The sequence below is a fragment of the Alexandromys fortis genome, unplaced genomic scaffold (assembly GCF_014885135.2).
Source record: "Alexandromys fortis isolate MF-2015 unplaced genomic scaffold, M_Fortis_MF-2015_v1.1 scaffold_7, whole genome shotgun sequence".
NCBI lineage: Eukaryota > Metazoa > Chordata > Mammalia > Rodentia > Cricetidae > Alexandromys > Alexandromys fortis.
In genome coordinates this window covers 2,644,668-2,665,810 of record NW_026067920.1, presented here as the reverse complement: position 1 = coordinate 2,665,810, position 21,143 = coordinate 2,644,668, and the positions used below count along the sequence as shown (strand labels likewise).

General features: G+C 53.0%; 1 protein-coding gene across 14 annotated transcripts in view; it reads left to right on the top strand.

The window, feature by feature from the left end:
- Nucleotides 1–21,143, top strand: part of Ablim2 (actin binding LIM protein family member 2) — a 121,453-nt gene that overhangs the window by 37,005 nt on the left and 63,305 nt on the right. For all 14 annotated transcript variants that reach the window (XR_007591461.1, XR_007591460.1, XR_007591459.1 and 11 more), the window contains exons 2-6: nt 3,402–3,545; nt 7,272–7,455; nt 12,465–12,580; nt 15,558–15,684; nt 18,233–18,326. Coding sequence is in view for 10 of the 14 variants with exons in the window: in XM_050141211.1 (XP_049997168.1) it covers nt 3,402–3,545; nt 7,272–7,455; nt 12,465–12,580; nt 15,558–15,684; nt 18,233–18,326 (665 nt within the window). In the remaining 4 variants the exon portion in view is untranslated. The remainder of the gene's footprint in view (nt 1–3,401; nt 3,546–7,271; nt 7,456–12,464; nt 12,581–15,557; nt 15,685–18,232; nt 18,327–21,143) is intronic.

The window sequence follows — 21,143 nt, the reverse complement described above, 5'->3', positions numbered from 1 at the left end:
TGTCTTTGACCTTCAAGGACAGCTTGTTCAGCTTTGCTTTGGGCATTTCTATATTTGGCATGGTTTTAGGGTCACTGGATGAACCACACCAAACCCCTGCATCCTGAGTACTCCTCCTCTGCCAGCATTCAGCTCCCTGTCGTTGTCCCCCCCTCCCCCTATAGATGCCCAATGCCGCACGGGACAGTCGGGGACTCTGCTTTCCCGATGTCCTCCTATCTGTCTGACTTTATCTTGTTATGGACAACATTAAGTTGTCCACAAGTAGCTGGGGATGGCCTGATTCTGATTCTGCCTGCTGCTCTGAGAAGCACTGACAGGGTGGGATGAGAAGTAAGTTAAGCAGGCTGGGCAGGCTTGCTATTACCTCTCCGTGGGTACACTTGATCTTGCTAGTCCACAACTGCATCAGGTTCTAGGGCTGAATCCTACTAAGGGCAAAAGATGTGCATGTCAAATCTGCAACCAGTTCACTAGTCTAGAGGGATGCTTAGCAGGCTTTTCCTGGCATCCCTCTCTTGGGCTAGCTCAGCTCTTCCTCTAACCACCAGAGGGCAGCACCACTACCAGATCCACAGCTCCAGGCAGCTCTAGTGGGCAGAGTGGGATCGGGCCAGCAAATCCACACTCTTAATATAGCTCTACCCTCAAACTAGATGCATTTCCAGTAACTTAGGAACTGGTGCTGGGGATGGAACTCAGGGTCTTTGCAGGCTAGGCAAGTGCTGTGCTTCTGAGCCACACCCAGCCCCCACATATTCCTGAATGCATGGTGGTCATTGTTATGGAAAACATCAGTGTTTGCTCGGCTGGTTGCTAAGCAAATCCTTCTGCCCTTGATCCTGGTTTCCCCCAGGACCAGGGATGTGAGCAGAGGGTGGGTGGTTGGAAAGGACAGATGGAAGGACAGATCGAAGTCAGAGGGTGGGTGGATGTGCAGGACAGATGGAAAGGCGGATAGAAGGCGGGGTGGGGGGTGGAGAGTGGAGTAGGATGGACAGGAAGGAACTGTCAAAGTCACACCCCACAAGAGGCAGAGCTGAGACTGTATCCCAGACCAGCTCACCCCACAGCTTACGGGACCCCAAAATCTGAAGATGACTTCTTGCTCACCTTGGCTTTGAGCCAGATTCAGGCCATATAATCCCGGCCTTGTCTGATCAGGAGAAGATGCTGCCCATTGTCCTTTGTGTCCCAAACTGGGAGGCCATAAACGTTCTGGAGCACTGCCCCACCCTGTATCTCTGAGCCACACAGGACTAGGGTCATTCACACGGATGACCCCCCTGGACCAGCCATGCACAGCTGTGAGCAATTGACATAGCCGAAAGCCCTGGCAGCACGGAGTCTCTCAAAGTCCCACTGAGTCAGAGGCCCTGGCTCTCTGGCCTCCTGCCAGCTTTCTATAGTATGGGCGGATATTTCTGATCCAGTTCAGTAGTGAAGGGAGAGGGGGCAAGTGTCAGGGAAGTTCCGCCACGGCCAGGCCAAGGTGCTAGCTGGGAGGATGTGGGCATAGCGACCAGCTGCCTGTGACAGCAAGGGCTGTGGGCTGCATCATGCTGCTGCTGAGGGGCCACCACCGTTACTGTGACCTTCAGATTAGCATCTGTAACAGAGGTGGGAAAAGTCCTGTGGAGGAGGGAGGGTGAAGAGAACCCCCAGAAGCTATCGGCCTGGGTAAGCTGAAGTGGCACCTCGAGGTAGATGTCTGAGTGACAGGTTAGAGGCTTCTATGGCCGGTCCTAGGTGGGAGACAGAGGCAGAGGTCAGGCAGCAGCTGTAGGTGAGCAATCCCATTTTGGGCTTGTTGGATCATGCTGCAAAGGTGTGGTTTAGCACCCAGGATGCCACTAGAGATAACACCTGCCTTCTGCATGGCTGACTGTGGCACAGGGTTGTCTGGCCCGTGGCTGTAGGCCATGGATTCTCACTCTGCATCTGTAGTCCCCGGGCATGGCTCTGCATTGTTCTCAGCTTGATGGTTCAGACAGTAGCTGGCTAAGATTACTCTTTTGGTCCGCTGTTGCTAGTGGTAGGTTCTGCCCATTGCAAGGGGAGAGGGGCAGATGGCTAGTGTGCTCCACTCTGTCCCCTCTATCACTGTCACTGTGTGTGTCCTGTGGCTGCAATAATGAACAGCACTGGAGGACCGAGGCTGGGCAGGTTATGCTGGGCTGAAGTTGGGGCTGTGGCTCTTCCTTCTATAGCTGCATGTGGAACCCTCACGTCACCTTTGCTGGCTTCTGGAGATGCCAACTCTCATGGTTCACGGTTCTTCCTCATTAAGACTAACTATACTGCATCTTTCTGACCTCTTTCTTAATCATATGTCAACTGACTACCCAGGAAATGTCCTTTGATGATATTAGGCCATGCTGGACAGCCAGTGGCCTTTCCTTGGCCTCCTCAGTCCCTGTCTGAGCTTAGGAGACCCAATGTCCCATACACAGCCATAATATCCCAATACACATCTGGGTCCATTACTGGAGTGGCAAGTCTATGCATCAACAGAGTGTGTGGCCTCTCTAGACCAGGGCCTGGTAGTCCCTTCCTTCTGGCCACAGACCCACATGATCCCTGTATGGCAACCTGGGACCTGTGGCTCTTTAGTTCCTCTAGTAAACTCAATTTTGCTTTAGTGTAAAAACTTGAGAGTCTCCTGGATACTTCCCTGTTACAGGGGCAGACCTGAGGCTTCCATACCATGGCCCAGCATCCGATGTGCTGGCATCTGCAGGTCCTTTAGTAGGCCACAGGGTCATTCCTGGTGCCTGGTTGTGCCTGGTCTTAGGACCACAACCCTGGCTCTTGAACTGGTGGTCTCCAATGCCTCCTTCAACTGCCTACCTGACTGTGGCTGACTCTTGCGGGTCATTGACAATGTTTAGTCTGGTGTTTTGGGACCCGAAGGAAATGTGGAACCATTTCTCAGAGGGATGCAGCTGTCTGAAGAGGAGGCTAAGGGTTCCAGGGATGTAGGACCACTGAGATGTCTGGTCGGTGATGTTCCTCTGAGACTCTGGGTGTTGACATTGTACTGGATGAATGCAACAAGGGTTAGCTGCTCTTCCAGAGGGAACAATGGTCGCCTTGCTACTCCAGGAGGGCACAGAGATATGTTGGGACATCATAAATAAGTGTGCAGTGATATGGATACGACAGCTCCCTGAGTAGAGCAGCCACAAACAGAGCCCACAGTGGGTTTACCAAATGATCTTGGCCCTCAGAACTGTCACCTGTCATACAACTTGAATGTCACTTAACCCCAGATGGAAGGAGGGGATGACCCATCGCTTCATGCTATGTGGGTCCAGTGCTGAGGGTGGGGGCATGCCAGAAGGCCTCCTGCTTGCTCTCCCTGTGTCCCTCATTTTAACCTGGCTCCTTTCTCCCCTCAGTGTCGCAGCCCCAGGCTGCTCATGACCCCCTGGAGAAGCCAGCCAGCACAGCGATCCTGTGCAGCACCTGTGGGAATGTGTGCAAGGGTGAGGTGCTGCGCGTGCAGAACAAGTACTTCCACATTAGGTGCTTCGTGTGCAAAGGTGAGTGTGTTCTTGGCCTTGTGCTTGGCCACAGAGTGCCCCAAACTGGGCTTCCCAGCCACCCTTCTCACTTTCTGGGTCTGGAAAGCTCTCTGGCCACACCTGAGGCTGTGTCTTTCCAGAATACTGTCTAGTGTGACAAAGGAGTACTCCCAGGGAGATAGGGAGACTCTGGGTCCACAGGGGTGGAGGCATGCAGCTAGCCCAGAATCAGAGATGCCAATCCTGGAGCCACTGGGGCTTTGCTGGCTGTGCAAAATCAGTAGCAAGCAGTGTTCAGGGGGGATTGCTGCACCGATGCTGCCTCCCTCCTGCAATGGCCCTGTTAATGTTCTAAATGAAAGTCACTCATTTTTCCTTGCTTATAAAAAGTAGCCTAAAAAAACACAATAAACTTAAATAATACCAAGAAGATAAGAAGAGGGCTTGAAGCTGTGTGTGCAGCCTCTCCAGAGGGTATGTCTGTATGCACAGCCTCTCCAGCATGTGTGTCTGTGTGTGCAGACTCTCCAGCGTGTGTGCCTGTGTGTGCGGCCTCTCCAGCATGTGTGTCTGTGTGCGGCCTCTCCAGCGTGTGTGCCTGTGTGTGTGGCCTCTTCAGTAGATGTGCCTGTGTGTGTGGCCTCTCCAGCAGGTGTGCCTGTGTGCACGGCCTCTCCAGAGGGTATGCCTGTGTGTGCAGCTTTTCCAGCACACCTGTCTGGGTTTGGAACCTTCTCCTCTGCCCTGCATTTCATGTGCATGCTGGGGACTAAGCACACCTCCACCCAACATCCAAGAAATGTGAGAAAAAGTACTCACAGGGTGCAGTGGGTAGGACCCACCCACTGGACATGGCGTATAATCTCACAGAGCTGGTAGTGTTAAAGGGATAGTGTTTTGGAGCCCACAGATGCATCCCTGCAATTTGGGCAAGTACTATGCCCGTGCCCTCTGACTTGGCAGTGGCGTTCTCCAGGGCTGGCTGGAGATTGACACTGCCTTCATCACGGTGACCCTCAGTGAGGGGAGGGAATGTTGTTTGGGTAGAAAGAATAGTAGTCAAATCCTTGGGACATAGAGGTCTATAGGGAGCGTCCAGAGGCTTCTAGAAAGAAGTCCATTGAGGAGGTACATTTGGCTGTAACTTGAAGATAGAAATTTGCCAGACAAGAATAAAGCTGCCCTAGATGGGAGGTGACCCCATCAAGTCAGCTGTGTGGGGGGGAATGGAGAGGGGTTGGTGACTGACCTTAGAGAGGGGATGTAGAACTAGGAGCATCTATGGGGTTTGATGCCAGGTCCTCTCTGGCCCCTGAGCCTATAGAGGTGCCCGGGCTTCTGTTTGAGGAGCACTACCTGCTCCACTCTGGTCCCCTGGCCCAGCTACAGCGTATAAAGAAAGTCCTGGTGTTGAAAAGAGAATCTTCTGCAGAAGGAGCCACCCCCAAAACACCCCTGGTGCTGTCAGTTTTGGATGGTCAGCCTCCACAGGAGAAATATGGCCTGTGGGGTAGTGACGGGAAACAGCCTGGGCTAGCTCTTACAGGGTCTCTTTCTGGGACCCTGAGGGATCCGCCTTCAGCTGAGCCAGACACCAGCCTTCAGAGGCCTCATCCTAGGGCATCAGCAATGGCTCTCAGTGGTGTCCCAAGAGCCACCAAGGTTTGAGGGTGTCATGGGCACCCCTGATGCATTATCACAATGACACCCCATTTTTCTAGCCCCTTCCCCACTGTCACACATGACAAAAGCTCCAGAATCCTTTGTGATGGCCACCCCAGGACTGCGACTGGGGCTGCATGAGAAAAAAAATGATGACATGGTCACCTCACTCCCAGCATAGCCAGGAAAGCCTGCACCGCAGACTCCACAGAACAGGTGTGAGTCGGGGGCTGGAGGGCTATTCCGTCATCTCACACAGTTCCAAACCACCCATCCCCAGAGAAAAGGACATGTCAGTTCTGGGGGATTTTCCTACAGAGAGCAGCAGCCCAGAACCTGCAGAAAAAGCTAGGTGTGAGTGTGCATCCGCTTAGCCCGGCACTGGTGAGTAGGCAGAGGCAGGAGGATTCCCTGGAGCTCACCAGGCAGCCAGCGCAGCTGAATCAGAGAGCTTCCATAGACACACAAAGACATACGAATTACACACAAGAAAGAACGAATTCCAAGAAGTGACCCTGACCCTGCCCTCCCATCAGCTGCTGCCAACCCTCGTGTCCCTCAAAAATGAGCACCTCCCCACTCCCTCCAGGCCTCTGCTAACTTGATCCTTCTCTAACTGTAATGTGATAGAGACGCATTGTCTCGACGAGGGACTTGAGTTACTGGTGAACTTGGACTTTTTATTTTTAGGAGCAGAGGTCTGGGATGTCACTGCCTTGGGGTGACCTTGGGATCCTCAGAGCAGCCAGAAACCAAGAGGCAGCTGAGGCAGCAGGGCCAGGAGCTGGCGGAGTCTCGCAGGGCGTGGGGCATGCCTGTCTGTGTCCCTCTTCCTGTGTTATAGTGTGACTCTCTCGGCTCTGTGTCTCTGCACACATTCCTCTTTCAAGGGCTGACCAGTGTTGGTACAGCTGTGACAAGCAGACACAGCGCAGAGTCAGCACCTTGAATACTTGTGACTGTCTGTCTCCAAGGCACAGCGGTATAATCCTGTGCATATCTGTCGGCCCCATGGCCTGTTCTTGCAGAAGAACATTTGTTTGATCTATAGTGGGACAAGATTAAACCTTGGGTTTCATTCCCAGACTGGGTGTGGAGAAGGAATTCAGCATGGCTCCAGGCTGGCATCTAGCAGCCATGGGCTGTAAGGAATGTACATACACATACATGACATGGAAGGTCCCTCTCGTTTTGTATCAGGAGCCGTGTTTCTGCAAATGGCATTGTTGTGATAACTTTTAGGCTATTCTATCTGAGACGCTGAATGGCTTACTCGCGTGTGTTTCTGGGGCTGGAGAGTATGAGGGAGGAGCACACTGTGACCCCAGGAATTGACCTGGGGCCTGCCAGCTGTTGCTGACCAGTAGTCCCAGAGTAGATACATCGGTCCATAGCCCGCACTCTTCTCTGCTCCTCCACTAGGCTTAACAGTCTCCGCTCCCGGGAGCTGTGTATCCAGACAAGAGACTAGAGGCTCACAGTGAGACTGTGGGTTTTCCTCCTGCTCTGGATCTGGCCTTGCCATGTTACAGGGGCCAGGGGCTGAGATCTGTGAGAACCAGATGCAAGGGGGAGGCACTGGGAAGTTTCTCTGTGGACTAGGGGACCATGTATGGGCTCAGCTGTCCTCTCACTGGCAACCCAGAGCAGCCTCTCTCTCTCTCTCTCTCTCTCTCTCTCTCTCTCTCTCTCTCTCCCGTGTGCATGCAAACATGCACACACACACACACACACACACACACACACACACACACACACACCTGCTCACCCATTCTAACACTGGAGCAGCTTGAAGGGGCTCACAAGGTCTTAGAGGCCAAAGAGCCTCTTCGTACCCTAGAAATGGTGGGAAGCTGGTCCTGCCCTCAGTTCCTCGGTGCCTATTTTTGGAAACTTCTACAAGAAAAATACACACGACTCTAGGCTACAGCGAAGCCTGTGTCTGTCCCTGGAGCACTATCCTGGGTAACCTTAGGCATTTGGATTTGTAGGACCTTGTATCAGGTGGGCTGGGGGCAGATCTGCTGGCCCTGAGACATGAGTTGGTCAGTCTGCTAATCCAGCCTTTGATCTTCTCCCCAGCGTGTGGCTGTGACCTGGCCGAGGGTGGCTTCTTCGTACGACAGGGTGAACACATCTGCACACGTGACTACCAGCGGCTCTATGGCACTCGTTGCTTCAGCTGTGATCGCTTCATTGAAGGAGAAGTGGTGTCAGCACTTGGCAAAACCTATCACCCTGACTGCTTCGTGTGCGCTGTGTGCAGGTGGGTGGCCCAGCCTCTGCCCTGCTGACCTCTGCCCCCTCCTTCTGGCCCGAGCCCTGGCTCCACTCCATCTTCACACATCAGGCACAGGGAGGTATAGCAGTTTGTTTGGGGTCATCCAGAGCAGGTTCAAGAGAGAGCTGGCTGTGAGCAAAAGCAAGGGCCGGTCTTTGCACACCATCTCTGTTCACTTCCTCCGGTCTTCAAGCTTCCCAGACTCAATCCCACCACAGCCCTTACTGCCCTTACCTGGGCCTACCCTGGGCCTTGCCCTCTTGTGCATCACCATCTTTTGACTCCTGGCAGGACTCAGCTGCCTCCACCCAACCCCACAGTAAGTCTTCTTACCCCTGGTCTCCAAGGTGGACATCCCTAGCTCACCCTTGGTCTCAGCTCTACTCCTGTCTACATTGCTTCCTGCCATGCCTGCCCAGGTGGAAGTCTGTCCCTGCTCACCCACTCCCACAGGCCAAGGCTCTACTTCCTATGTCCTGGCCTGCAGATAGCATGGCCTGTCCACAGAAGTCTCACACATTGCTGTCCTCAAACCCACCTGGCTCTGGACTCCAAAAATGACTGTTCTCTGCCTGATCCTCACCACTGCCACCTGTTCCCAGCACCCCTGGACCCCCGACCCGCACCCCAGGCTCCTGATCCCGCCCCAGAGGTGTCTCACCTGTTATTCCTAATTCCTATCATTGCCTCTTTCCATCATCCATTCAGTCCACGGGTGCTGGGCCCAGGGCTCCACAGGCACTGACTCTGGCCCTGGAACCTCAGCCTCTTAGATGCCTCCCAAAGGGGAAGCAGGCCCTGTGGGTAGCTCCATGGTCCCTCAGAGCCCATCTCCTTTCTTCTCTCCTTTCTCCTTCCCTCCCACCCAGTAGGTCCCTTCTTCCTTCCTCCCTCTCTCCCTCTGTCCTGTCTCTCTGCATGCTGACCCATTCTGGTCCACAGCTGTGTCCTGCCCAACACCATGGTACAATCTTGTCACAGGTGGCTGGGAGAGGGTTGAGCCTGGGAGCCCTGGTTCTGGTCCCTGGTACCTGGCATAGAGCAAGTGAACTCCCCATGGAGAGTCTGTATGCCACCCTGGCATGCCTTCTGACCAATGGCAGCCTTTCTAGGGTCCCTGTACCTCCCTCCCCTGCCCTCAGGAAAGGCCCCTGGCTAGCAAACATGGGTCAGGGTGAGGATCAGAGTGTGCTTGGCTGTTCCCAGTGTTGCTGTGTCCTGCCTGGGTGGTGTTTCCTATGTCCTTTCAAAGCACTCGGCTATAGTCACAGCATGTACCCAACGCCAGAACGGAGCCTTTGACCAGGAGACATCAGGGGAGGAAGCTCAGTGGGGGACATTTCCCGTGGAAGAGTTGCAGTGTGCTCTCTAGTGTGGTTGGGTCAGAGGTCTCCAGAAATTCCTTAATGGTTTCCATGCGCACCCTTACGTGGTGGGCCCTGCCACAGCTGGCCTGAGAGCCCACCTTGGACAATCTACCAAAGCACAAGTGACAACTGGCAGCACCGTTCAGGGTGTAGGGTGGGGCTCTGCCACTGCACATAGCCAGACTAGACACCACACAGAGTTGGCCTTCAGCAAGCACACACGGAGCTGGGGCCACAGTCCTGCTTCCTGCTGGAGGCTGACTCCAGGGGACCACAGAGAACAGAGGGAGGTGTTTCCTGGCCAGGGCGAGATGACGAATGGAAAGGTGGTATTGGCAGGATGTATGAGACAAGGGGAGAGAATGTGAGTCTCAGGCCAAACACCTAGTCACGTCAGCCATGTCACCATCAAGAGGCCTTCACTCCATGGCAACAAATGCCCATGTGAAATGCTTTAAAAGGAAGAGCGCTTCCCTGCCCTACCCTGCCCATTATGGTTTCAGAAGACTCTGCCACACTAGATGGATGCGTAATGTTGCTGGTGCTGCCCACATTCAAGATGGATTTCCTTCCTAGAAACACTCTCAGATAGACCCAGAGGTCGTGTAATGCCTGCCAGATATTTCTCAATCCAGTCAAGCTGACAGTCAACATGAGCCATCAATGGGGCGAGGGATGGCCAGGCTGCTGTGCTGTACACAGTTCCCAGTGGCACTGAGTTCTAAGCACAGTGGACGGTCCTTTCTGGGCACTGCAGGGGTGGCCCACGCTGGAGAAGAAGCTCTTATGCACTCACAGATGAAGGGTGAGCCTCCTTGAGATGTCCCTAAAGGCTGGCAGTCCACCCTCCTTCCAGGAAGGTATGAGAACCCTGCATCCAACTGCATAAATTCTATCACATCCAGTGTTTACTCAGAAGTGTAGACCCCAGATGAGACGATGATCCAAACATGGAGAAAGGTTAGTGGAGACTACCAGGGTTGATATCAGCAGATGCAGACATGGGGACAGTCATGTCCACTCTGTTGCTGTTGAACAGAGACTGTGCCCAGAAGTGGGAGAGCTATGGTGGTATAGAAACAAACCCCTGTCCATCTAGAAGCCAAACATGTTGCTCCTGAAGTGATCAGCCACATGCAAAAAATTAATAGAAGCCCAAAAATGTCAGTAGAAACTTTCACACTGGCACACAGAGGAGTGGGTATAGAGCCACTGTCTGCCTCTCTATTGGTCTACCTGTCTGCCTGCCTGATTGGAGACAAAAACCAGTCCTTATGGAATATTGGTTGAAAATTGTCTAGATTTGATGAAAGCGAGAAGCCTACAGCCCGCAAATCTCAGAGACTCTAAAAGGAGAGTAACCTGATATTCAGTCAACCCTATGTGAGAATTCATTGAGACATCACAGCCACACTGCTAAAGATTTGCAAGAAAAAAAAGTCTAAAAACACCGGGAAAAATATAACTGCCACACAGAACCCCCCACCCCAAAAATAAAATAAAACACCATGTCTGTGGAAGAGAATGAGTGTTGCAGGGAGGGGCCCATGTTAGGTGCCAATCTGTAGGAGGGAGGGTTGTTTGTCCCAGCTAGCTTAGATCTGAAATAATCACACAGAAACTATATTAATTAAAACACTGCTTGGCCCATTAGCTACAGCTTCTTATTGTCTAACTCTTACATCTTAATTTCACCCAGTTCTATTAATCTGTACATCACCACAAGGCCCTGGCCTACCAGCAAAGTTTCAGCATGTCCATCTCTAGTGGCAGATCCATGGCATCTCTCCTTCCACCTTCTTTCTTCCAGCATTCAGTGCAGTTTTCCCCACCTACCTAAGTTCTTCCCTATCAACAGCCCAAGGCAGTTTCTTTATTCATTAACCAATAAGAGCAACACATAGACAGAAGGACCTCCCACACCACATGGGAAACAGATGATGTCTGTAAGCACCAACAGGAAAATAAGATCCACCCGTGCTGTACTTAGCCAAAGTCCTTCTGAAGAAGGCCAGACTCAGCCCGAGGCCATTCTGCAGGATGATTCACCTGACCCAGAGCTGACTGACCTTGTTGATAAAAATGGTGATTGAAATGTTCTGAAATCGATTGTGATGATGGTGTCCCAGCCCTGGGCACACTAACTCCATTGGGTTATACACTGAGGCATGAGAATACTGAGCATCAATAAACAGGCACCATAAAAAGAGACGGAGACAAAAAAAAGTCTTTATTGGACACACAAGAGCTAAGTGAGCTTGACCCCAGCAGGCCTTCCCTGCTACAGGGTGATGGTTTTGCAGGCTGGAGGGAAGATATCAGCAGAATTTCAAAGGAGCTTGCAGTAGGAGGCTAGCCTCGGCAATAGACTGAAGTTCTATGTCAGAGCAGACAAAAACATAAAATCTATAAAACAGGGAGCGATAAATCCTTTCTCTCAAGATGTTTCTTTTTGGACATTTTGTCATAGCAACGAGGAAGTAACTGATATAGGCCAAATATGTAAAGAACTTCTACAATCCAAAGGAAACATCCAGAAGGAGCCAAAGGGTTTAACAGATGCTTCACCAAAGAACATATGCAAATGACAAAAGATACAGAAAACACACCTCATTTGCACCATTAGCTAGTGGGGACATCGACCAAAACAGTTGTGAAATGGCAGCTGTGCCTGCTGGCATAGATACAAAGTATGGTGGTTAATAGCAAGAGCTATGACAGCCAGGCCACACAGCAAGGGCTGAGACGTGAAGTGGTACAGTTTCCTTAGAGACAGAATCACACAGTAGGTGACCAGGAATTCCGCTCTGGGAAAGGAAGTCCCACGATGCAGGTGTCTGTAATTCCAAGTGGTAACAACCCAGATAGATGCCTTTGGACAGATGTGCTGGAGTAATACTCAGCCCTGAAAAAGAACAAACTGTTGACATGAGGAGTGGCAACACGGGCAGATCATGGCAGTGTGGCCCTGAACAGAAGGCTCGAATGGCTCTGTTGTCTGGGATATGGGAAGTGGGGTAGCAGATAAGAGCCCCGGGGACATTTTACACTGGCCAGATGTTCCATGGCACGATGGCACTGATTATACTGAGAACATTTTCTAAATAATCTCTGTTAAGTCATTCGAGCTTGTAGGAAAATGGCTACTGGGCATTCACAGCCCTGGAGTCTAGGCTAGCCTGTTCCACCATGGATGTCTGAATGGATGGCAAGCCTGTGATGCATGTCATTAGTCTTCTCTTGCAGATGAGAAATGGGAACACAGAGAGGCTGTGTGAGGTATTGAAGCTGCACAGCTGGAGTATGTCTTAGCATATTAGAGACTGTCAGGGACTCCCACTCAGTCCTAAAGTCCCCCCGTACCTGGGGAGATGCATCATGGTAGCTTTCAGACCACAGCACTGGCAGGCAACAAGTGCCGGCATCCGTGAGCTGCGCGGAACCCAGGTCAGCCAAAGGATGAGGAAGTTGTAGGACCAGCCAGCAAGGCTGGGACCTGGGCCCAGTCTAGTCTGTCAAGTTCTTGATCTCCCAGAAAGAGGACCATCTGCTGAGTCAGGAGCCATGCCCTGGAGTGACACCGAGAGAGGACTGGAGGTGCCAACAGGATGTTCACTCTCATTTCAGGTTGCCATTTCCTCCTGGGGATCGTGTGACCTTCAATGGGAAGGAGTGTGTGTGCCAGAAGTGTTCCCCGCCCACGACGCTGGGAAGTAGTGCTCACCTGGCCCAAGGCCTCCGGAGTAAGTGCGGCTAGGCCTCTGTATGGTGGGTGCTAAGCTGAAAGAGTGGGGATGGGGAGGACGGAGGGGGTGGCTGAGCCTGACATTATGGGACCAGCACAGTAACAGAACACTGAACACCGGACACCCAGTAGGTAATCTCCCTGCTCCTGCCACTGAACCTCAGCACAGGCTGTGCCCGTCACAGCCACCTCAGGTTTTCCATTCCACATCCCTTCTGCTGTCACCTAGTGCTAGGCATCCTCCCCCAGGAAGCCTTCCCAGTCTCCTCTCTAATCCTTCCCTTTTGGTGCCGGCACAAGACCTGGACCACCTTGATGGCCAAGCCATATGCAATGTGCAGGGCAGGAACAGATACCTCTGGGAAACCCTGTAGATCTCTCGTAGACTGCTAAGGATGTCCTGTGACTGGCAGATAGGCAGTCTTCGTCACAGAACTGCTCTGCCACTGGCAGAGCCATGCAGGGCTGCCAGGGCACCAGAGGCATCAACAGTAGGCACTGTGTTCCCATGACAACTCTCCTTAAAACCTTTCAGGGACAGGCATGGGGGAGGTTGTTGAGAGCAGCTTTGTGGTGGCCCAGAGACACAGAATCCCAGGCAGAGGAACCCAGATAGTCCTCCACTCCCTACTCTGGAGTACCAAGTGGGTTGGTGGCAACTGAGTGGCAGTCATTCCTGGGACCTCTGCCACAGCCCCAGCTCTGGCCACAGGACTAATTGTTAGAGCAGAGCCAGGCTCTCTGGTAGATGTTGTCTGTACCTGCCTTTCCTCATTCATTAGGTACAGTCTTTACACCTGGAACCTGTGCTTGCCTTTGCTCTCTGAGGGTCAGAGCTGTCATTAGCCCTCAAGAACATCACCCTTGCCTTGGGATACACAAGTGACTTGGCAGCGGTCATGTAGCAGCTGGGAGGCAGTTAGTGCCTGGGCGTCGGGAGCCTCACCTGGAGATGGCCTCTGACACCTTTGCAGGAGGCATGTCTTCTGTCTGGTGTGGTGTCACCCATAGGCCAAGTGTTGTGTGTACCCAGAGAAGCTGCTCAGTCCCAGCACTATGGATATTTGGGGCCATTTTCTCTGGGGTAGCCTCTGTGCAGAGCTAGGCAGGAGGCGTAGCATCTCCTCCAATCCCACATTGCACACACAGAGGCCTGCCCCTATTGGAGCCATCAAAAGGGTCTCCAGATCTTGTTAAAAGTCCTCTGGGAATGAATCATCCCTGCCTGGGAGCCACTGCCTTGGTGCTCACAAAATGTGGCCTACCACCACATAAAACGCTGAACAACTGAGTGTCTCTGTAGTCCCAGAACTAGCATGGTGGAGGTAGGAAGATCAAGAGTTCAAAGTCATCCTCAACTACATAGTGAGTTTGAGTCCCGCGTGGACTACCCTATGTCAACAAGCAAAAGCCCAAAGTATGTGTGTACTGAGCACGTGCCGACATCTTCCTTGTCGTTACTGCCAGTGAGTACAGTGTTTGTGTGCTCCAGATAGCACTGGTTAAAAGAACATTAAGGCTGTGTGTGTGTGGGGGGGGGTGTACAGAAGAGCAAAGGCTGTGCCTATTCTGAGACAAGACTTCAGTGTCCCAGGGGTCCTGGCACCCAGCCCCGGAAATTAAGAAGCAGTTGTGCCCACACAGGCTGCACACAGCACATAATATACCCATACATAAGACAGGCAATGGTGGCACACGCCTTTAATCCCAGGACTTGGGAGGCTGAGGAAGGTGGATCTCTGAGTTTGAGGCCAGCCTGGTCTACAGAGTGAGTTCCAGGACATCCAAGACTGCACAGAGAAACCTTGTCTCAAAAAAGCCAAAAATAATAAAAAATACCACCACATCCTTGCACAGATACATGCAGGCAGGATGCACACGTCCCCACAGTCACCCCTGCGTGCTCTCCCTACACTCCCTGCCTGTTCCACTTTGCTGGGAGCCCACACATCCTTCAGTGAGTGACAGGGACCCTGTTACAGCAGTTCCCTGTGTGGAGGGACCAGTTTGCTCAGCAAAGTAGAGCCAGGACCCGAGGCCCAGAGCCCTCAGCATCATGTGGGCACAGCGGGAGGGCAGAGGCATCAGGCAGCCTCCTGATCAGAGCTTCAGACCAGGACACTGGCACCATGAAGTCTTTGTGGTCTTTGTGGCAGGGGTGGAGGTGGGGTTCGGAGAGAGAGAGCAGAGATGAGTAGGGCAGGCAGCAAGAAGCTGTCTGGGCCTGGGATAGTTCCCAGCTGATGAGGGACAGCACAGAGAGCAGAGGGAAAGAGAATTCCAAATGCAGGGGCCTCATAGCCAGAGGAGGAGTTGGGGATTGTGGAACAAAGCGAATCCCTAGGAGGGGGCTCCAGGCGGGTGAGATGAGCGGGGAGTGGAGGCGAAGGCTGGGACTCAGCTCTCCAGGAGGGGAAGCCAGACAGGTGGGGCTGTGGGGCCAGGAGCAGGAGTGACAGAAGGGCTGGGGTTCAGATCTCTCCGGGGAGGTCATGTCCCTCTGGTGAGATTACATATTATATGTAAGTTCAACATTCTGCCTCCAGCAAAGGGTGGGAAGTTCCTGTACCAGGAGCTGCCAGTGCACAACCAAGCAGGCTGCCCCAACCCCAGGCCAGCCTAGACTCGGCACACCCTGGTGTGAGGATGTGGTTCTGCACTGTGACGGATCCCATCTTTTAGAAGGCCAGCTTCATCTCCGCCTTCGTTTACCCACTCTCCAGCCCAGGCTGCCTAGTGTCAGCGCTCCTCATACGCAGGATTAAGCCTCACCACGAGCTGTGCAAGGGCTCCCTGGAACTGTGGGACAGGGTCCTTTTAGCACGCCACTGTGTCTGTACCTCTCCCCTAGGGTTGTTCTGGGTGATTCTGTGGGGCCTAAGATTCTGAGGGGTTGAATGCCCCTGGTGGGGTTGCTGGGCCTTGCAGTAAGAAGCCCCTGGGCCCACTGTGAAGGTGTCTGTTCTCTATTTCAGGTTGTGGGGGCTGTGGCTTAGAAATCAAGAATGGCCAGGCCCTGGTGGCTTTGGACAAGCACTGGCACCTGGGCTGCTTCAAGTGCAAGACTTGTGGGAAACTCCTCAATGCAGAGTACATCAGCAAGTAAGTATGGCAGACAGAGACAGCCCAGAAAGGCCTTGCCGGATGCTGCAGGTGGAGCAGGGCGCCTAGTCCTGGTGGGCCGATTAGTCCTGCTCCTGGGTAAAGAGCCAAGGCCGGGACTTGCTCTGGTCCCCGCAGCCTTCCTTTTCCTCACTAGCAGCCCTACTGAAGTGGGTTGCAGCTCCAGCTCTGACTTGTGGCTTGAAGCAGAGGAGTGGGGCTGCCAGCTCTGCCTTCATAGAACACCTGCCTATGTTCCAGGATGTTACCACCTGCTTGGTGCCTGGACATTCCTGGCACTGGATGACCTGCAGAGCACAGAACAACTGATAGATGCTAGCTGCAAGGACCCATGAGTCTGGCTGTCCCCATGGGAACATGGGAGCTTACAGGCACATGTTCTGATCTGCAGAGATGGACTCGGGGATATCCTCTACCCATTGGCTCAGTACCCTCCCAGCATGCTGTTAGGGGGTGAGCCTACCTGGGGAGGAGGCAGCATTTGCCAGAAGCCATGGAATCATGTCTTGAGCTGGGACACACACACACACACACACACACACACACACACACACACACTGGCTTTTCCAAAGCTACTGGGTTTCTCTGTAGCTTTGAAGCCTGTTCTGGAACTCTCTCAGTAGACCAGGCTGACCTCAAATTCACAGAGATCCACCTGTCTCTGTCTCCTGAGTGCTGGATTTAAAGGCATGTACCACCACTGCTTAGCTAAACTGGAATATATTTTAACCCTGGGATCTTGGAGGTGAGGCAGAAAGTGCAGGTGAAGTGAGCTGGGTGGTGATTGAAAGAGTGCCCCTAGCACAGGAATGTTCTCCTCCATGCTCCAAAATTGGAATCCATATAGGCATTGATTAGGTAGAAAAGGTCCCCTGGTAAGATTGCATAGAGTAGAGTGTGTGTGCACATATGCATGCACACATGCATGCACACACACATGCACACATGTATGCATATACACGCATACACAAATACACATGTATGCACACAGTGCAAATAATGCACATAAGCATGCACGTTTGTGCACACCCATATGTACATGTATGTGCATGCATACATATGTACATATATACAAATGTTCAGGAGGACATGTACAGAGTCCTAGAGGCCACTGTGTTCATGCTGGCACCCAGATCGACAGTATACTCTGTCACACGGGGATGAATAGAGAGTACCAGGGACCTCTCTGTGTTCCTGATTAGAATACCATGTGACCCATTAATCACAAAATGAAACATTGCCTAAAGTGATGCTCCCAAGACAAAGTGGGCTTCCACTCAGGTCTGCGAAGCCCGAGTCCCCCGGCCTCCATCACAGTCATACTGTGGGGCATGACTCAGGCGGACAGAGCCTGGTGTGCAGGACTCTGAAGAAAATGGCAGAATTGCCCCATCAGGTACCACCCCACACAGGGCGTTGGTGGCTCACCCACACCAGCATGTTACTTAGCAGCCTCCAGAGCCATCCCAGAACTGAGGGGGAGAGCACACTGGTGTTGCCATGGAGATGGAATCTAAGAAATTCCTGGGTTTGCTGTAGATATATGAACTTGTGGGGTCTCTAGGTCTGTGTCCTCTCTCCTGGGATCAATGGAAGACAGTCACAGGGGGGCACCCAGCCCTGCAGAACTCATCCTGGGGTCTTGTGAGGGCCCCAGTATTAAGGGAAGGAGTGTGGCACCCAGTCTAAACCCCAACAGCCCAAAGATGCCTGCTTGTCATGGCTGCAGAAATCTAGGTAGAGTTCACCATAGTTGCAGCTCCAGTGGGTATGCAGGTGCCTCCCTCCTGTCACCTCCACACTAACTCCTGGTGAGCTGTGGCCGTGGCTAAAGACAGACACAGCTAGCAACAGCAATAGTCTCGGACATTGACAGTGCTTTCTTAAGCCAGCCCCCAGTATCTCCTTCTCCTATGAAGACCTCACTCTCATTTCTCCTGTTTTAGTGGGAGGGACTGAGGTTCAGTCATGTTGAGTGACACACTTGGGACGTGGCATTTGAGTCCAAGGCTGTTTTTATATCTCCTCCCAGGAACTCTTTCCCGTCCTAAGTGGAGTGATAAAGGTCCCACCCACATCCTCCACGCCTCCCCCATCATTCCCTTCCCTGAGCCCTCTCTCCTGCTTTTGTGGCCCTTCATCTATTGCTAGGCTCACAGTGCTGGGTAAAGAGGATAGGTAAGCTGGGGGATAGCCTGTCTGCACTGTCTTCCCATGACAGTGGGCTGATGGCTGGCCCATCATGGGAGAGTTGGCCATTCTCCTGAGCACAGCTTCTAGAACAGTCTGCCTCTGCACTGACTCCTGCTGCCATCAGCAGGGCTGGGTATACAGCCACACATGAAGACACAGGCAGAAGGCAGGTCTCTCTTCATATTTCCCATGAGTTGGCAAAGCAGGTGGTAAATGAATGCTACCTGTTCAGGAATTGTCCCTGCCTGACCTCCGTGTTCTCTTACGAATTTTGTTGCATGTTGGGGACAAAGCGGGTGACCCCGTGCCATCCTGACTGCCTGTCTCATTGCAGGGATGGGCTGCCCTACTGCGAGGCTGATTACCACACCAAGTTTGGCATCCGCTGCGATGGCTGTGAGAAGTACATCACAGGCCGCGTGCTGGAGGTGAGAAGCCCGCGGCCGGGGCTGGCGCTTTCTAAGAGCTAAGTCATCTCAGAAAGAGCCCCGAATCCTTTAGCTGTCCCTTCCCTGTGCCCAGAACCCTTGGCATAATCCAAGCCTTTTCCTCTCCATGCAGAGTTCTTGTTGATGGTGCCACACCGTGTGGATCTCTTGTGATCCGCTTCTTTTCCATAGCCTGACACAGCTCACTCAGATGTATGCACGGGTCAACATGTGTCACACACCTCCTCACATGGGACCTGAGACGTGCTAGGCTGGTCCCCTCGTTAGACACGGCATACTCTGATGTACTTGGTAAATTGGGCTACAGCGAACATCTTTGCCCAAGGCTCAGTTCATGCTAGCAATCTCCGTACTCTCGTTCAGATAAGTCCACGGAAACATGGCTGCCGGATCAAAACTGCAAACGCTTGAACAGTTTGTAGCAGTCACTACAAAAGCTTGCTTTTTGGGTAGAGTCTTCTGGTCCTCTCCCACCTCACCCTTGGCCGACCTGGCTCTGGCATAAGGCTCTGCCTTTCCCTAGCCCCAAGGCAGGCTGGCTGCTCCGCCTCTTTATCATAAACCTCACTTGCCTCTGCACTGAGGTCTTCAAGTTGTTTGAGTGGGTTGTGTAGTAAGTTGTGACTTTTGTCTCCTGTGGGTCCTGTGAGTCTTGCCCTGTGTGGGGAGCACAGCTGATATTCATACAGGCAAATCATGGCTGAGGACAAAAGACCATCCCACTGCCTGGTCCCATGCCCATTGACCCCTGCCCTGCCTTTTCCTCCCACGGACTCAGGAGTTTCACTCTGCCCAGGATCCTTCCCTGTTTCTCTCCCTGAATAGGAAGTCCATCCCTGATGACTTTTGTTTTCATTATTTTTTATTTTAACTTTTTTTGAATCATGGTCTCACGTAGCCGAAGGCTGGCCTCAAACTTGCATAGTTGAGGCTGACCTTGAACTCCTGATCTTTCTTCTCCCTGCTCCAAAGTTCTATGTGCCCCAAGAGTTTTTAAAACAGCCTAAGTGGCTCCTGTTAAAAAGAGCATCTGCCAGCGTCAGCCCCTGAGATGGCTGTGACTGCGACCGCTGTGTGGTTTTGCTTCCCTTCGACAGGACACCTGGCCTCCCTGACTCTCAGTGTCCCTTCCCATGGTGCACTGAAGCCTGCACTTTGCCCTCCCACAGAAGACCTCAAGCTCAGGAAATCATCCCTGTCTTCCCTTATGGACCTGGGGCTGCTGCCTTTCCCTTATACCTTGGCACCTGTGCACCTGGCTGACCACACAGCTGTCCTTCTCAGAAATGAAGACATCTCTAAGGCTCAGCCAGGTGTGGGGAATCCCCCAGCAGAGCCTCATTTGGACAAAGGCTGCCCTAAATCTCCTGACCTCTGCTTGAGTTGAGGGGCATGACAACCTAATCTTGTCTCATCAAGTCGTGACCTTGTGGGCTGATGTGGGTGAATCTGGGGGTCTGGCTGTGCCGTTGTTGTTGCTACTAAAAGCACAGTTTGGGAACCCAACTCAATTAACAGCAGAGCCCAGCAGACCCTCACCTAGAAAAGCTAGTTTAGGTGGGCAGACCTGGCCCAATGCTGAGAGCTGGGCTGAGAGTGAGTTGGTGAGGTTTGTGTTATGACATGTGCCATGTCCCATACCTCAGCTCTGAGTTGCCCCAGGATAATGCATGGGAAGGACATCCTTGTGAGGCCATTGGTGTTCCTCCTGCATGGTGAGAGCAAGCACATGACCACATCTGTAGAGGTCTCTGAGCCAAGTGCAGAAGTAGGGACTAGGTGCTGTGAAGTACTGTTGTGTACTCTCTCTGGACTGTGGAAAGGGGCTCTCCTAGCTGGTAGGATCTGGACAGTCCTGGTTTTCCTCTATAGCCCATGGTGGAGGAGAAAAGGGCTTCCAGGGAATTGCATGCTTTTGGTTTTGCTTTTTCTGGGGGCGAGTGTGCTGCGGTGGTGGTGGTGGTAGTTACTGGAGGTGGCACGACTGAGCCGTTGTGCCGCGGACTCAGCACAGCTCTGAGCATCCTCCTGGCGGGTGTGAGGTGGGAGCTGCGGGTGGAGACAGCCAGCTCTGCAGAAGGGAGCAGCGCTGCAGTGGCACCGCCTGAGGCTGGGCCAGGCAGGCTGGCGCCCGGCTGGTGACACCGAGCTCGTGGGGAGCTGCAAGAACAAGGGACTTATTGGAAGAAAGAAAAAAAAGGACAAGCTTACGAAGGCTGGCTGAAGGCAAGGGTGGCACCCTCAGGGCTCGTGCGCTGAGAAGGGCTGGGGACAGACCCTGTGCAGGTAGGGAGCCTGGCAGAGCTGGCAGGAGCTGTGCTGAGCCAGATGGGTGGGCTGCTGGAGGTGCCTGAGGTTCCTCTTGACCCTGAGACCATTTTCAGCCCCCAGCTGTCCTCTCTGTGAGGCCCACGTGGGAGCCTCCTGTGCTCCCCCACAACAGCCCCATTTGTGCTGTGACTGTGTGAGGTAGGCACAGTGCCATCTTAAGCTCTTGGCGCAAGCAGTACTGCCTGGGAAATGTGCGTTCCTGTCGATGGAGGGTACTCCTCCCTCTTCTTGTCCTCTGCCGCTCCTGTCACTGGCAGCAGTTCTGAGGAGCCTGCGCCATGTGGGCTCATGGGGCATTAGCAGAGGTGGACAGGTGAGAACAGATGTGGCATGTGGGCGAGGAGGCAGAGCTCAGACCTGGCTGACAGGCAGAGACCTGAAGTGGCTGAAGTCAACACTCCGAGAGCGGCAGTTTGCTGGAGGGTTCATGAGGCATGTCCCGAGAGAGTCCTTTGGAGCCGGGTA